Genomic DNA, 17,907 nt, shown 5'->3' on the forward strand with positions numbered 1-17,907 from the left:
AAATAGCTAACTCAGCTCAGTGTGTTGGGAAAGTGACAGGAGAAGGGAAGAGAGACTTAGTATTTGCAAGGAAAATTGAATAATGGTTCTGAATAATGGTTCTTTCAGGGAGAAATAGGAATGAATGTCTGGGTCTCTTCCCCCACTCCTTTCCCAACAACCTCAAGGAACCATTTCACCCCAGAATCCTCCTCCTACTTCTAGAATTGCTTCTCCTATTTAGTTCTACTCTGGGAGACTGTGGGCCTCCTAAGGTACCTAATAACACTGAATAAACTGTGGTTTGATGAGTGATATGAACTCTTCTATTCTTAATTTTCCCTTTCCTTCCTTCACATTCATCTCTTCCCTCAAAAAAAAAAAAAAGCATCTACAAGTCAAAGATAGCAAAAGCAAACACTGATATGTCTCCACCAGAGCCATACAAAGGGTGAGGATGATATCACTATGGCAAGGAGCAAAGTACAAAAATATTCTCCATTAGCTAACCCAGAGCCTATGCACAAGTGAGGGAACAGGATGGTATCATGAAGTAAATTGAAGCAGGACATAGCAGACCTAGGTTCTACTTTCAATTTGCCATTGTGTGTCCTTAGGCAAGTCATTTTTCCTGGACCTCAATTCCTCCATCTGTAAAAAGGGTCAGGCCAGATAATCTTCTAAGGTTTCTTTCACCTCTAATAGTTTGTTTAAAATTCCCCTCAAATTCTGCCTGGAAGTAACAGGATTACTACAGGACCACAGGAATACAACATACACACAGAGCCTTGCCCACTCCCCCACAACTCCCATAGAACCATAGAGCTAAGGAGGATCATAGCATTATGAAGACCATAGTCAAGAACCTTTAAGTACCTTCTATGTACCTTCTAAGCAAGAGAGGGAGAGGGGATACCAAGAAAGATAAAAACATTCCCTACCCTCAAGGAGGTCACAATCTAAGGAGGGAGGCAACAGGCAAACTATATAAAGAAAAGATTGTGTGTGTGTGTGTGTGTTAGAAAGATGGAGGTCTTATGAAAGAAGGTTGTAAGAAAGTCTAAGTTGCTGAATCAAAAAGTATGTGGAAGGTAGTAGGGTATAAGAAGTCTGAAAGGTAGGAAAGAGACAAGGCATAAAAGGTTTTAAAAGACAAAGGAATTTTGTATTCAATCCATCCTGTGGGTCATAAGGAACTATTAGAATTTACTGAATAGGTGAGCTGAGACACTTTAGAAAGTTCTTTCCTGGTTTTAGCAACCATATGGGAGCTTTGGGGCCTGCTTCTGGCCATGTGTTGACTCAGCACTGAAAGAATTTCATTTTCGGTTATAAAGCAAACCCCAAGTGATTACTTCCACCCTCTACCAATCACATCAATTCCATGTGGGCCCTTGGCTGCCTTTTCTGCTTTGCATTTGATTCCCTCAATAGGTGAATCTTAGCCTTGGTATGGACAGGTCCAGGTTTGGAGGTGATCTCAAGTAGTCTTAGATATCCATAGGCCTTAGGTCCAAGGAATGCTGGCAGCTGACATAATTAACGTCTCCAACAAAAGAGGCTTGGCCCAAGACTGATCATTTTATTAGCAGACATGTTACCGAGAATGGTTTAAACAATATAGACTACTATAATTGTAGTTAAAATTTGTTTTTGTCAAATATATACTTTTTTTTAATTATTTTTTTAAACCCTTACCTTCTGTCTTGGAGTCAATACTGTGTTTTGGCTTCATGGCAGAAGAGAGGCAAGGGTAGACAATGGGGGTCAAGTGACTTGCCCAGGGTCACACAGCTGGGAAGTTTCTGAGGCCAGATTTGAACCTAGGACCTCCCGTCTCTAGGCCTGGTTCTCAATCCACTGAGCCACCCAGCTGCCCCCTCAAATATATACTTTTAAATGCTATTTAAGCATTCCTTTTGTGTGTAGGAAATGACTATTCCGTATCTGAGTTGTATTGTACATTTAGCACCTTCCCACTGAGGAAACTTTAGACCAGTGATTCCCAAAGTGGGCGCTACCACCCCCTGGTGGGTGCTGCAGCAATCCAGGAGAGCAGCAATGGCCACAGGTGCATTTATCTTTCCTATTAATTGCTATTAAAATTTTTTTTAAATAATTTCCAGGGGACTAAGTAATATTTTTTCTGGAAAGGGGGCAGTAGGCAAAAAAAGTTTAGGAACCACTGCTCTAGATATATGCCATAATCTGTGGTTTTAATAATTTCCTGAAGGGGCAGCTGGACAGCTCAATGGATTGAGAGCCAGTCATACATACTGGTCCTGGGTTCAAATCTGAAGTCAGATACTTGCTAGCTGTATGACCTTGGGCAAATTACTTAATCCCCATTGCCTAGCCCTTACCTCTCTTCTGCCTTAGCACTAATATATAATATTGATTCTAAGGTGGAAGGTAAGGATTAAAAAAAAAATTCCCCTGGGGCTCTAGGGTGGAGGTTTTATGAGCCAGAGGGTGAGAACAAGGAACCTAGTTCTATCATTCATTAGAGTGTAGGACTTAAAAATCAGCCTGACAGGCTACTGAACTATTTCTAGCCTGGGCAAGCTGCTTCCTGGCCCCCGCCTTGTTCAGTCTCCTGAAACCCCCCCAAAAAATGTTTCCCAGCCCATAAATGTCTTCCTTATCTCCCCCTATGATAGGCCTAAAATTAATCTCCAGGCCAAGTAGTTCCCAAAACATGTCTTCCTTATCTCCCCTTGATGGATAGTTGCCAGATGCTTCCTGACCCCTGACACCAACACCTCCTTGATGGATGGTCCCTGACCCCTGACCCTGACATCCCCTTGATGATTACCAGATGCTTCCTAATATCTCTCCTTGATGATGTATGCTCCAACCCCCTTCCCCAACATTTCTATATAAACCCTTGGCTGAAGAAGCCACGGGGTCAGTCAGGCAAATCTCTCTGCCTACTGATCCTAGCACCATGCTAGCCAATAAATGAGCCTCTTCTTGCATATTGCATTGTCAGTGTGATTCTTCCTGCCACGACCGAATCTGGGCCAGACCTCAAAATCTGGGTCCAACAAGAGGACAGGTTCCCTGAGGAGCAAACACGGTATAAACCAAATACTTGGGTCCCAGAATAGAGGAGCCCACTAATGGAAAAAGGAGTGATACAGTACCTCAAAACTCTGTGTGGCCAAAAGCATTTCTCAATAATCAAAAATTTAGAATTCGAAGGAACCTTAGAAATCATCTAGTAACTCCATTTCCCTCAATTTAGAGATGAGGAAACAGTGAAAAGACTTGCCCAACATTACAAATAATCTAGAGTAGACAGAATTAAAACCAGGGCTATTTTCACTGCCTCCATGTCTACAGTCACTCACTTTCAAGCCAGGGGTCTTGAAGGCCACAAAAGGAGTGTGAAGCCTGGTTAGAGAATAGATTCCCCCTCATTCAACCTTCCTAGGCCCAGAACAGCAATATAACTCAGTTTAGGGGCTGAATGTGACTTTAAAAGCCCATGCATGATTCCTGGTATCTCTTTTTAATCCCAGTCTCCATCTAGTTTTAATTTCCTGGTTCTGGTCCAAGATGGCTAGACTGAACTTCCTGGTCCCTAGTTGTCCTGTCTCCTATCCTTTTCTCTGCTTGCCTTCATACTTATTCTCTCTCTCCTTTCCCCCTCTTTCCTTCTCACTTTCACTCCCTCTCCATCTCTTTTCCTCCCTCCTCCAGGTTTCTTAAACTGTTGGTGTCTCTTTGGCTCTTCTGATAGAGCCATAGGTTTGTTTATTCTGTTTTGTTTATTCACTAGCAAATAACTTTTCAAGATTATTTGTTCAGTCATCAGGCTATGAGGCCACCCTTTGGTGCTGAGGTACAGCAGAATTTGCAGTGCTCTCTGACCCAAATCTTGTCCTATTCCTTTTTTTTTTACTCCTTCTACTTGTTCTTTTGCAGAATCATGGACCCCAGTGAGTCATCAGAGGATACACATGTGTGGTACATCTTGCAAGTGTCATTTCGCTATTTAGAATGTAAACTCCTTGATGTCAGGGAGTTTCTTTCTTGTGTCTTATCTCCATGCTGGAGATATTGTAAGTATATAATAAATGCTTACTTATTGTTGTCCCTGGTCACATCATTTGTCCCACTCTCTCTCTCCAGAGAACTTTATTTCAACTTCCTTGTGTCTGCATTTAATCCCTTCTAGATTTCCTCTCCTTCTTCAGGCTATAGGTTTTTGCATGCAGTTCTGTGTACTGAACATGTTATTGTATCGTCAATGTGTGCACCTGTATGCCATCATATAGCTGCATGTGTCCATAAGTGTGCCCAAGTGTATCTACATATGTATACTTGAGGCACTATGCCTAGGTAATACTGTGCGTACTATCATGAGTTTTTCTTGATTTTGCTGAACTCTTTTCTCTTTACGTTTTTATTTGATAACAAAGAATGGACCACTTGATAGGGGAAAAGAGTATGATCTATTCAGAAATAAATATAATGTAAAAATAAATCAGTTTGGGGCAACTATGGTAATTCAGTGGATAGAGCCAGGCCTAATGACAGGGCAGTGACAGAAGTGGGATCTTCATGTTCTAAAATCTTGTATTTCTTACTAGTTAAGCATAAACTGTGAAATCTGTATTATTATCCAGTTACCAATAGATATTACTAATCACCTACAGTGGTTGTCCAATGTATTATGTCCTCCCTGTGTTTCCCTCTTTGATAAGGGGGAAACATGAGACATGCACACCAAGGGCGCTGGCAGTCCAGGGGAACTCCCCCAAACCTGTGCATGCTCCCTATTCCCTTTCTAGTATCCCTGAGTTTACCTACCCATGACATGTCAGGCCCCAAACCACACCTCTACCTGGATTTAGACCTACCTTCTCAAGGCTCATTTTCTGGGGGTTTTGGCATGTAATGCCCCAGAACACCCAGGGGTGAACCGTTCTGGGAAAAAGGTAGACTTACCAGAAATGGGAGGTGACAAGCCCCCAGACCCACAATAAATATACAAACCATAATCTACACCTTGGGCTATTCTAGGAGTTCCAGGGTTACTCCATCACCTCCAGAACTATAGGGCTATTCCATCAGCCCTTAGGTTATTCCACCAGTGGGGAGGCTATTCTACTAGACCCTAGGCCATTTTACCAGACTAGACTATTGTCCTATCTTAAGAAAAAACTTCTTGTTCCTTAAATAAAATTCTTTCATGCTTCTGGATTGAATGGAATTTTGAGCCTCACATTGTTGGAGACCCTGTTAGAAACTTGGGTGTTTTCCCACAGCATAAAATAGGGGTCAGGACATACTGACCATGCACAGGACACTGGGAAGGAGCAGCCAGATAGGGAGGAGGATGACTAAACAGTGTCAGATTCTGTGGAGGTCAAAAAGGATGAGGACTTAGAAAGCTTGGCAAGTAAGATATTTTTTGGTGGTCTTGGAGAAAATTTCAATCTATCAGTGGGGTCAGAAGTCATATTGTAAGGGACCAAAAACTGAGTGGGAGATGACTTAAGTAGCCGTAAAGAATGAAGATATTTTTCTATTTGGCTATGAAAGGGAGAAGAAATAAAGATAAGCACTTGAGGAAATTTCCTGCTCCACTATATATTTGAATGTTTGTCCCTGTGTCTCCTAGGTCCTCCCATTCCTCAATCATGCCTGAGTCACAGGCCAAAAGTTCCTAGCACTCAACTGCCTCTTTTCCTACAACTATAAGCTTCTATCTCTTGAGACTATATCCCCAACAGTCCCTACACATAAAGTTTAATATAGACTGTGGGCAAGAATGCCTGGGTCAAAATGCTAGTAGTAGGTGGGCTGAGTACAGGCAAGTAGCTTGGGAGTGGGTTGGTTGGCTTTCTCCACTCCATTCCTATCAAAAATCAAAACCACAACTTATTGACTTAGCTGATACTTTTCTGGCCAGTAGAGCAGGAAGTTCTTGGTACCCCCTGGGCAAGCAGGGGAACAAGCCATGAGAGGGAAACACGCCCACACACCAGATGTGAGTTCAAGGAAGAACCCAAGCTGGGGTGCCGGCACAGGGTAGGTCAGAGGAGGTGGAGTCAGTAATTCTAAGGACCTGCCCACCTCTGCCTTTCCCAGGCCCTGGGGACAAAGGGACAAGAGCTTTGGAACCCTGGCATTCTGCCCACCACTCCAAGGCCCAGTAAGGGACATGAAGCACCTGGGAACTGCCTGGCTCCTGCCACTGCTGTTACTGCTGTCACCCACGACAAAGGGTGAGTCCTTGAAATATTAGTCCTGGCCCCAAACTACCTGTCCATAGGGCCCAAGCATCCCTCCCTGTTACTCGTTTCCTTACTCTTCAATTGCCTCTAGAGGGTCAGGTTCCCTATCCTCTCCCCAGCCTTGGGTGTCCTATCCTCTAACCCTGATTCTAAGACCCAGGGATCTGTCCTCAGAACCCAGCTGTCCTGTACCCCAGCCCTAGTAGTCCCGAGAACAACCCTCAGATCACCCCAGTGTCCGGTTGTCCTACCCTGCTTCTCCTGAGTACAGATTGAGACCAAACCTGCTCCAGAAGGTTCCCTTTGATCCAGGGTCCTGGAGTCCTGTGCTTCCTTCTATCTGTTCAGAGATCAATTCTCACCCCACAAAGATCTCTGAGAAAATTATGTCCCCTGCACCACTGAGAAATCAGTCCAAGGAAAAGCAAGGGATCATTTATAGGGCTGGGGATTACGGGACTAGGAGAGGAAGAGGCAGGAAGTAGAGGACCCGAGTGTGCTGACAGAAGATCTAGGGGAAATTCTGAGGCATCTAGATAGGGGTTAGGAGTGGGAACTGAAGTGGAGAGGAGAGACTGAAGGATATATAAAGAAAAAGGGTAAAGAAATGAGTTGAAGAAGCAGAGCCAAGTTCCTGGAAGCCCAGCCTGATCCCCTAATAGGCTGCCAAGTTAATTAATCATGAACTAGCTCAAGGTCTCTCTCCACAGTTGGTGCCTTTCCTTTCCCAGAAAAAGATCATTGGATAAATTCAGGTAAGCTAATGTAGACAAGGAGAAGGAAAGTGGAGAACAGGAGGGAATGTTGGGGCAGTAAGGTGGTTCACTGGATAGCCTAGATGGGAGGTCCTGAGTTCAAATATGCCCTAGCTATGTGACCCTGGGCAAGTTACTTAACCCCAATCATCTGGCCCTTACGCTCTTCTGCCTTGCAACTAATACTTAATATTGATTCTAAGAAAGAAGATAAGGGTTTGTTTTTCTTTCTTTTTTTTAAACTAAGAGAATTTGGGTTGTTACTGGGGAGGAATAAAGGGGAAAGTATCTCAAGACTCTAGGGAGAATTGGAGGCCACAGGGCAAACTGGGGAAGGCAGAGCCCCAAAGATATCCAGACCTTGGTCCCAAGTCCACCTTCTCTGTTTAGGTTGTGGTCAGTCAGTCCTGAAGAAACCAGCAAATGGACGAATCGTTGGAGGCAAAAAAGCCTCTGAAGGAGCTTGGCCATGGCAGGCTAGTCTGAGGCACTATCAGGCCCACATCTGTGGGGCCACTCTCATTTCCCATAGCTGGGCTCTGACAGCTGCCCACTGCTTCTCTTCCCAGTGAGTGACCAGACCCCTTCCCATCAAATTAATCACCCCTTTCCCCCAGGCTTGTGACCCTATCTGAGCCCCAACTTCATCCACAGCCTCATCTCCCAAATCCCTCTGATCCAGTTCCCAGACACAACTGTGCCCAGGAAGTGAGAATTGCCCTACCCATTGTCTCACATCTAATTACTGACTGCAGGAACTAGAACTCGGGTTTCCTCACTACCAGTCCCTGCTCTTTTCGCTATTATTCTCCCTCCTCTAAGATGTTTGCACCTCCCCAACAGTAGCTGTGTGGCCAAGTTATTGCACCCTGGGCTAGGGACAAGGTCACTGGCTGTGACAGGTGAAAAACATTTTAACATCTCTGGGCAACATGGAGATAATCCAGATTGCTTTGAATATTTCTATAGAAATATAATTATGGCTGTTTAGTTATAATTTGGTTTTTTCTTCAAAATCAGCCATCCCCTCCAGTCATCTGGAGGTTAGAGGAGAAGAGGAAGCAGAGCTAGTAATTCTGGCACAGAGGACAAGTAGCCAAAAGCAGCTGGTGGGATATACAGGACTACATGCATCCTTGAATACTGGATGGAGATCTGTGTGAGGGTACTACTGGGAAAGCTACCACCCCAGGACTAGGTTTGGACTGGAAGGTAGAATCCAAGTATAAATTTTTGTTATTTCTAATTATCGGGGCCTGGAGCAAAACTTGAGTTACCCTGCTCTAGTTACAGCTCTGTAGGAAAGCTACAATAACGGTAACAATTGTGGAAACCACTGGGAACTAATGGAACTAGTCAGTCATGACTTCCTCCTACCAGATCAATATATAAACAGTCATGGTGTCCTTCCTAATCCCCCTGGGTGCCTGGCCTTCGGGGACAGTTAAAAGGAAAGCTGTCCCCTGACCCTAGGGTGCTCACAGACATTTGGAGTAACTTTCAGGAACAAGGCTAGTCAGGATCATGTTATAGGATTTCCTGCAAAGCTTACCATGGTGCTGGACCTGGGGTTCCCCTCCCCCCAGCACACTCCTAGTCCTGTCCCAACAATTTCCCCCCACCCCCTCCCCACCCCTTTGCAGGACTGTCAACTTGCCCGATTTCCAGATAGTCCTCGGGGAACTCCGTCTCTTTTCCAACCCAAGAGAGTCCATCTCAAGCCCTTTGAGCAAGGTGATCCTGCACCCAGACTACTCCAGCTCAGAAGGCTCCCGGGGGGACATCGCCCTTGTGAAGTTGGCCCGGCCTCTCAGCTTCTCCCCATGGATCCTGCCTGCCTGTCTCCCCGAGGCCCACAACCCCTTTCACACCAATATGAGCTGCTCTGTGACAGGATGGGGAAACATAAACGAGGGAGGTGAGCCTTGGGAGCAAGGGGAAGAGTGGGAGACCCTACTGGGGGGAGGGAACTCTGATGAAGCTTCTCAAGCCCAGCCTCTGCTGGGAGGTTCAGGATTTCAGTCAATAGTTGTCCAAGGAATGAGTAGAAGGGATGCTGGATAATTTCAAAAAGCAGGTGATCCCTAAATGATTTCTATTTGTCTCTGAACTGTGCTTATTTAATAGTGATACCTCAGATTTCTGTAACACTTTAACCTTTACAAAAATGCTTTCCTCTCAACAACCTTATAAGGGTAGTGAAAGTATAAATCGAGAAGTGAGGCTCAGAAGTGACTTACCCCTAACAACTAGGATTAGGAACTGAGATTTTTGCCCACATCTAAATATAGCCATGCCTGATGTCCTTAATGTATAGAAAAAAAAAAAATCCTGTCCTCCTCTTGAACTCTTCCCTGTTACCAGTTTCTTCTCCCTCCTGTGACTCTCCCCACACCATCATCTATCTCTCAGACTGATTTAGAACAGAAATCGAAGGAGAAATACCCCTAACATTTTCCCCCTTTGGCTGAAGCATAACTTTCTTGGGTCTAGGGGAAAGAAGATCATCTTATCACAAGAAAATAAAAATGGAAATTTTCAATTCACCAAGTTTTAACCCAGGCCTTGTTAGATGCTACTGGGAAAACAAGATATAGTCCCAGTCCTCCTGGTTCTCAGGAGCCTAAATACTATCTATAGAAGCTCAAAGGGCAGCCAGGTGGCACAGTGGATAGAGTGCTGGGCTGGGAATCTTCCTGAGTGCAAATCCAGTCTCAGAAACTCAGTAGCTGTGTGACCTTGGGCAAATCACTTAACCCTGCTGGGCTCAGTTTCTTCATCTGTAAAATTAAACTAGAGAAGCAAATGGCAAACTACTCTAGGATTTTTGCCAAGAAAAACATCAAATGCAGTCATGAAGAGTCAGATATGACTAAAATGACTCATTAGCAACATAGAAGTAGACACTGCTAGGGACTAGGAGTAATCAAGGAAGGCTCTACTGGGGGGGGGGGGGAGAGAGGGGAGTGGAAGTGAGTGGAGGGTTGAAGGCCAGTTAAGAACTGGAGAAAAACCTGGCATGCTCACCCAGCAGAGGATTTGTGCTAGGAAACAATGATAGATGACACTCATATAGTCTTCTAAGATTTGTAAAGTGCTTTATAAACATTATCTTATTTGAGGTTCACAACAAGCTTCTGAGATACCCCAGGTATTACCCCTGGTTGTACAGGTAAGTAGGATTTGAAGCCAAATCCTCCTGCCTCTAGGTCCAGCACTTTATTATTATACCACCAATAAGATGGGAGAGCTAGACTGGGGCTAGATTGCAAAGGGCCATGAATTAAAGGATAAAGAATCTAGAATCACAGTCATCTAGAATTAATCCTTTGTAGTCTAATCTATATTAAAAATCTAATCACTAGATATGACTATAAAAATCTAGTCTCTTCATTTTACAAATAGGGAAATAAGCTCAAAGAGAGAGACTTGCCCAAGGTCAAAAAAGCTGTTAAGTGGCAGAGGTAGGACTAGAATCCAGGTTTCTTGCTTCATACTCACACAATCATAAAGGAAGAACTTACAGTAAATTCGACCCTACTTACTTACTCCACAGCTCACTGAACATCAGAAAAGCAATTCATACAGGGGTGTTTATTTATACCTGGCTGAGTCCAGAATCTTCTTCTGCCCGCCCACAAAGAACAGAGGGACTGGGGTTCAGCTCTTCTCATGAATAAAATATCTCTGCTCTCTCCCCCATCCCCCAGTCCAGCTGTCCCCACCATATACCCTGCAGGAAGCAACGCTGCCATTGATTGATGCCAAGAAGTGTGACAAGATCTTAAACAATGGTCAGCACCAGGTCACCAATGAAATGATCTGTGCTGGCTATCTGGAGGGGGGTGTGGATGCCTGTCAGGTAAGGGCATAGATGTCAGTTGGGTTGGATAATCAAGGTCTCATACAACTATTGCCTCTTTAAGGGAGGGAAGGAGAGATTCAGAGGCAAAAATTGAGAGAAAATTATTTTAAAATCATGCTATGTCAAAGCTGGAAGGGAAACTGGAAATCATCACTAGTCCAAGGATTATTAGCTTTTTTGTGTGTGTCATGGGACCCTTTAGCAATTCGGAAAAAATCTGTTGATCCCTTCTCAGAATATTTTTTAAATGCATAAATCACACAATTACCCCAAACCCAGTCACACTGAATTGCAGTTATCAATTTTTTTTAAACCTTTACCTTCCACCTTGGAATTAATACTGTGTATTGGTTCTGAGACAGAAGAGTGATAAGGGCTAGGCAATGTGGGTTAAGTGACTTGCCTAGGATCACACAGCTAGGAAGTGTCTAAGACCAGATTTGAACCTAGGTCCTCCCATCTCTTAGCCTGACTCTCAATCCACTGAGTCACCTAGCTGCCCCCTAACATTTTTTTTTTTTAAGTTTAAAGATCTAGGTTAAAAATTCCTAACTTATACCAACCCCAAAATTTTAAAGAGAAACTGAGGCACAGAACCAGATTTGCCTAATGAAGGTTATAAGTGAATTAATGACAAGCCAGACCCAAAACTCCAGGTCTTCAGACTCCAAGCTTGGGCTCTTTCTGCTATGTCAGACTAAATCCTATTCATATCATTAGGATAGTGATTATGTGTAAATTAGAAAGAACCCTAAATTGAGTAGAGACCTAATACCCATTTGACTTTTACCAAGTCAATTTCATCCTGAATCTCAGGTAAAAGGACTCAGTGGTGTCTGAGGGCTCTTCCTGTTCTCAAATTTGAGGAACTGAGACTTGCAAGAGACTGCATAAGCTTATATTGGCCTGGTGGGGTGGAGGGGAGAAGAAGGGAGTGGATATCAGTAATGTCCTGGAGAACATGGGCTTGGAGAAAAACATATTCTTAGTCAAGCCTAAACTAATGAACTTTCTTTCTAACCTCAGGGTGACTCTGGGGGTCCCTTGGTGTGTCCCTATCTGGACTCCTGGTTCCTGGTAGGAATTGTAAGTTGGGGCATTGGCTGTGCCCAACCCCAAAAACCAGGTGTCTACACCCTTGTCTCTGCCTACGGGGCCTGGATCCAGAGTCAAGCAACAGAGATAAACCTGGGCTTCTATAACATCACAGTCCGGAGTGCTGCTAACATACAGACTCATGGTCCCCACCTCACCAGCCTCCTTCTGGTCCTGTGGAGCTTTGCCAGCTGCTGCTGAATTCCTCCTCACCAGCTGCTGCTTCCCCTGCTAGCCCTCCTCCCACTGTGCCCCACACATGCCCATATACATCCAAATCTCTCCTTCTCCAAATCCCTCTAAGTACCTTCCACTGTCAAAGGGCCTTTCCTCTGCTCCAAGTGTACCCCTAGAGACTTGGGTGTCCCTGTCCATACATCTCCCCCACCTAGGGTGAGATAAAGATAGCACTTCAGTATCTAACTCCTCCATCTCTCTCTAGTAAAGATGACAGGGGAAAGATTAACATAAAGTCTTCTGGGCCCTAGTCAGGAACAAATCCCACCAATTGTCTCTCTACTTCCTACACTCCTACCAGTGGTGGAGAAGGAGATGCAGCTGTCATTGGAGAGCAAAGAAAAAGGGAGAGGGGGGAAGCAGCTGAAGAAGAGGAGGCAGGAATGCAAGACCTGGGTTGTGAGCCAGAAGATCCTGCTGAATTCCTACTTTGCCATGGACTCATTGGGCAAATCATTTCCCCTCCCTGGTTTTCATTTTTCTCCTCCATAAAATGGAAGTCCAGTAAAGTCAAAGGCCTGCCTGCCCCTCTTGAATATTTTATAAGCCTGCAAGGGCAAGCTAAGACATCCTTCAGGGAAATGAATGAGAAAAGTAAACAGTGAAAGCCTAAGGTACCTTAGTTCTCATGTTCTAGGGGAGGCCTGTGCCTCTGGGGCAAGAAGACTTGTGTCTACTTCCTGCTTGTAGTGATAGAGGCTTCCCAGAAGAGGCAGCCTGGCTTGTTTTGGATAGGGGAGGATGCAGGTAAAAAATTTAGAGAAAGGAGCCACTGGAAGAATCCTAGCCCCTCGGTGACCTTTAAGGGAAGCCTCTATACAACGAGAGGACAAAGAAATAAAGAAACAGAGAAAATAGACATGAGACCAAGGGATTCAGAGACTGAGAAATGAGAGAGATCAGTTTAAGAGACAGAGGGGGAAAAAAAGTAGGAAAGAAAAAATACAGACAAAAGACTAGGGGAAGAAGGCAGAGATAACTAGCCAAAAGCTGAAGCAAGAGATAGAAAAGAGCCCCAGAAAGACAAAAAGAGAAAACAGATACAAGAAATAGATAGAAAGACTAATAGAGAAAAGAGTCAGAGACTAAGAGAGACACAGAGACACGCAGATTGAGAGGAAGAGGGATGAGGATATTTTTTAAGATCTGTAATTCATGGCCTGCCTCATATCTAGTTCTCAGCACACTGAGAAGTTCCTGTCTGTCTGACTTCAATCCCTTCTGTTTAATATTAAAAAAATTTTCCCTTTCCGTGAAGCAGCTCAGACTTGAAGGCTTCTTCCTACTCCCTCTTCTCTCCTCCGCCCCGCTTTGAAAAGCCTCCAATTCAGGAATGTATGAGTTAACCAGTGGGAAAGTATCCCAAAATGGAAGCTTGGACAGGTCCCAGAATGACCTTCTCATCATGGCGATCGGAAACGGTCTTTGACTATGATTGAGGGAGCAGATTCCTTGGAATGACAGACCTTCTCAATATGGTCACCTTTGGAAGCCTTTTGCGACAGGCTGTTGCTCGGCAAAGCCCTGGGTAGACACGTTGTATAACCTATATCCCACCAAATATATCCCTTCCTCTATAATCTGTTTCAGGTGGTCAGCCGGCCTCAGTTCGAATACTTCAGGAGGCGGTCCTTTCTATTGTTAGGTATTTTTTTCCTTTACATAAAACCTAACTTCGACTTTTAACTCTGTCAATACAAGGGGGGTCCATATTCCCTCACTCCCACAAAAGCAGTTTTCCCAGCAAGGAGCGGGAATTCTCGGCCTATTTCATCCCGTTGAGGTTTTAGCACCAGCCCAGCGGTATTTAGGTCGCCACCCTCGCAGCCCCACAGCGACCTCAGTAAGATGGCGTCGCCGCCGCATTGTTTCCTCCCTACTCCGGGACCTTAACAACATGGCGGCATCACTTCTACCTTTACCAAGATGGCACTTGCTTTGTGCCCTCGAAATCCTTCGCTGCTTTCCCTTCCTGGCTTCCTAGTTCTTCCGAAAAAACCAATCTACCAATATAGTCAGCCTGGATGAACACGGAACTGCTTTTTATAGTACAAATCCTTACTAAGATGGAGGCAGCGACGCACGGAAAAGGGAGGATGTGCGAGCACGCGCACGTATCCTCCTGGCATGTAACTTCCGCTGACGCATGCTCAAAGCATCCCGGGATTGGGGCGGACTGAGACTGCGCCGGGCAGTTGATTGGGGGGGAGGGAAGCTAGACGCCGAGATGGTAAGTGAGGAGGAAGAGAAGGAAGGGGCGCCCCGAGGGGAGGGGTCGGGCTGGGGGCATGGAGGCTAGGGGGTCCGGGCCGGCTTGGGGATGAGGAGGGGAACTGGGCCAAGATCGGGGCATAGGATGGGAAACCTGGGGATGTGTGAAGAAGGCCCAGCTCTGACCTGAGTTGGAGGGAGAGGGGCTCGAATGCGTCCAGGGCTATCTGGGTCGGAGAAGACTCACTCCAGCCCCCGGCCCCCAGGATGTGTTCCTAATGATCCGGCGCCACAAGACAACCATCTTCACAGATGCGAAGGAGTCGAGCACAGTGTATGAGCTGAAGCGCATCGTGGAAGGAATCCTCAAGAGGCCCCCAGATGAGCAGCGGCTCTATAAGGTTTGCGGTCAGGCGATCGGCCGCCCTCCCCCCTCCCCACGTACCCACACCTCTGTTCCTCTCTGCCCATACTTGTTTTATCGTGGAACGCTCCATTTGGAAACGAAATAACTAGGTTCAAAAATCCCATCTCTGACAAGTATTATGTGTGACCTTGGACAAGTCACTTCACTTCTTTGGGATTCAGTTTCCTAATTGTAAAATGTTGGGGCGAAGTTGATTAGAAGGTCTCCAAGGTCGAGCTTCAGTTCTAAATCTGAACTCCCTCGAGGGGAACCTTATTATTCTATTTTAGCTGGAGAGCCAGAACCAAGATCTCCACACATTTTCCTTTAGAGAGAAGGTAGGAGGGTTATTTCATCTCAGTATTTTTCTCATGTCCCATACCCCTAACGCCACAAGCACTGACATTCCTTCACCACATAAAGCAGAGGCTTTATTTACTAAAGATTTTATTGGGTAACCTCAAACCAGCTGTCTTGCACGAAAAGTTTTCTTTCCTTTTGTACCATGGTCCTTCCTTCTCAGAGCTAGCTGTGAACAGATTTATAATTAGTCTGCTCTGTGGTCATCTTCACATTGACCAACACTGCTGATTGGCATCACCTGATTAAGAAGCTGCATGGTGTTTTGGAATTATAGAATTTTTAATTTAGAAATTCTATATTTGGAATAATTAGAAGAGACCTCTTTTCTGCTACTAATTAGCTTCTTTTAAGACCCTAAGCAAGTCAACTCATGAACTTTAGGTCCAGTGGGGATAATTATGGTGCCGTATCTTTTGATGATCAAATTGAGATCATGCAGATAAAGTGCTCTGCAAATCAAAAATAAGTATCAACCATTATCATCATGTTAACCTTATATGGCATCTTCTCTTCCTGCCATCCCAGAATGCCTACCTCTCCTGGCAGTAGTGTTCTCTAAAACATATCCCATCCAGGAAGGAAGTGCCATAGGGCCACACATGTTCCTGTGCTATCAGCAGTCCTATCCCTGACCTCCTCTTAGGATCTCCCCACCACTTTTCTTTTCCCAGGATGACCAGCTGCTGGATGACAGTAAGACCTTGGGTGAATGTGGCTTCACAAGTCAAACAGCTAGGCCTCAAGCTCCAGCAACTGTGGGACTAGCCTTTCGAGCAGGTAAGGAAAGAGGACCAAAAAAAATTTTTTTTTAGTATATTTGATATTTGAGTATTTATATTTGATTTGATATTGAAATATATAAATATTTGAGTAGTTATAACCTAGAATAGAAAGTTCTACCTGGAAATTTAGGGTGTGAATTAGGACTTTAACAGTGAGACTGTACAGCTCTATAATACACATAAAGCTTTATCTCTGAACACAAAACATATAAAGCTATAAACAGCATTTTTCTTGGGCATGTGGATGACATTATAGTAAAGGGCCTGGAAAGCCCTTTACTATACTTCTGTGCTGAAAGGAAGATTTTGCTCACAAAGTATCTCACCACTCCAGTGTTTGTGGCTACTGCAGGAAAACAAGTTTTAGGTTGCCCTTCTATAGGAAGACAGCACAGCATTCTGGCCTCAAAAATGCAGTGATGTGGTAGACTATAATGTTGCCTAAAGAGATGCCTATAGTAATAACATTTCCCACATGAAATTTACAAAGTGCTTTTTGACAACTGAAGAAGAGATCAGTAAGTCTAGGACATGCCTAGGGGCTGCAATAATGCAGTTTGGGGATGTTATATAGAGTTACTACTGTCTAATTAGGCCCTACAAGGGTTCAAAATGTAAGTTGTCATTCCACAAGCACTGACTCAAAGAGTCTACTGTGCTAAGCCAGGGGTGGATGCCAAAGAGGTTTAACGGTCCAGTGAGACAGATAAAACTGTTATGAGAACCACCTCCATTAAAATCCTGCGTGATACCTCCTTGATATGGAGGATAACCCTGAATTCTTGCATGTTGTCCCAGTATAGTTCTGACAAAAATTGTCAAAACAAAGTTTGTGGGCTGCAGACTTTTATGTGAGAACTATCCTACCAAGTTGATTTATCACTGAATTTGTTGGTTATAGCAAATATTGAAAACTATCAGCACTGGTATTGGAGGTACCCATAATAATGAAACCAGATTCTAGAGGTAGATCTCTACTAAAGTACTAACAGTGGCATAGACATCAAGTGATATGTAGGTATTGAGGAGAGAAAGGCATGATAGGAGTAGTCAGGGAAGTTTAAGGTGAGATTTGGTATGAGCTATGGAGTAGGGGTCAACTTAGGTGGTTCAGTCAGTGGACAGAGTGTCTGGCCCAGAGACAGGGAGGTCCTGTGTTCAAATCTTGCCTGATACTTTCTAGTTGTGACCCTGGGCAGGTCACTTGATCCCTACCACCACCTCCCATTGCCTAGCCCCCTTCTATCTTCTTATTGCTCTTCTGCCCTAGAACCAATATATAGAAGGTAAAGGGTTTATTTTACATGAAAGTTATCCCAAGGCTCAGAGGGAATAATAAAGTGAGGCAAGTACAGCTTTGCAGCTAAAATTGTGAGTAACCCTGAACTACAACCACTCTGGACCAAACCAACAGTAATGGTTCTCTTCTCTCACTCCATAGATGACGCATTTGAAACGTTGCGCATTGAGTCGTTCTCCAGCCCCCCAGAGCTCCCAGATGTCATGAAGCCTCAAGACTCTGGAAGTGGCACCAACGAACAAGCTGTGCAGTAAGGGCCCTAGGCCCCACCCCCTATAGTGATCTAATACAATAAAAAATTTTGGTGTCAGGCTTGTTGCCTCCATCTTCCTGTGGCCTCTGTTCTTTACTCTTCTTCAATTATTTCTCTTTACCTAGTACTGGCTTTTTTCTCATTTTGTCCCTAAACCATCCCCCAATTCTCTTCTTTGTCCAAGATGCCAGCACAAGCTTTTTTCCCATTTAATCAAATATACACCCCTGTACCTGTCTCCTGCTCCAAGATTCTAAATACACTCTAACCCCAAGCCTCTCTGCCTGCCCACTAACTTGTCACTTAACTGTTCTCCGGGCAAGCACATGCAGCTACCATAGCTGTAGTGAAGTGGACCTGTGGCAGGGGATGGACACCAAATTTTAACATTCTATAATTCTAGAAGTGACCAG

At 44.5% G+C, this 17,907-nt stretch overlaps 2 protein-coding genes across 2 annotated transcripts; both read left to right on the forward strand.

Moving 5' to 3' along the window:
* Positions 1 to 6,146: 6,146 nt before the first annotated feature.
* LOC123230959 (serine protease 33-like) lies at positions 6,147 to 13,436 on the forward strand. The gene is made up of 6 exons (XM_044657155.1): positions 6,147 to 6,218; positions 6,938 to 6,982; positions 7,373 to 7,550; positions 8,626 to 8,900; positions 10,693 to 10,844; positions 11,874 to 13,436. Exons 1-6 carry the CDS (start codon positions 6,155 to 6,157, stop codon positions 12,141 to 12,143), a joined length of 984 nt encoding a protein of 327 aa, XP_044513090.1. The 5' UTR covers positions 6,147 to 6,154; the 3' UTR covers positions 12,144 to 13,436.
* Positions 13,437 to 14,345: 909 nt separating this feature from the next.
* ELOB (elongin B) lies at positions 14,346 to 17,566 on the forward strand. Its single transcript, XM_044657156.1, has 4 exons — positions 14,346 to 14,409; positions 14,657 to 14,791; positions 15,831 to 15,936; positions 17,383 to 17,566. Exons 1-4 carry the CDS (start codon positions 14,407 to 14,409, stop codon positions 17,493 to 17,495), a joined length of 357 nt encoding a protein of 118 aa, XP_044513091.1. The 5' UTR covers positions 14,346 to 14,406; the 3' UTR covers positions 17,496 to 17,566.
* The last annotated feature ends 341 nt before the right edge of the window (positions 17,567 to 17,907 follow it).

Source organism: Gracilinanus agilis, chromosome 1, assembly GCF_016433145.1.
Source record: "Gracilinanus agilis isolate LMUSP501 chromosome 1, AgileGrace, whole genome shotgun sequence".
NCBI classification, from domain to species: Eukaryota; Metazoa; Chordata; class Mammalia; order Didelphimorphia; family Didelphidae; genus Gracilinanus; species Gracilinanus agilis.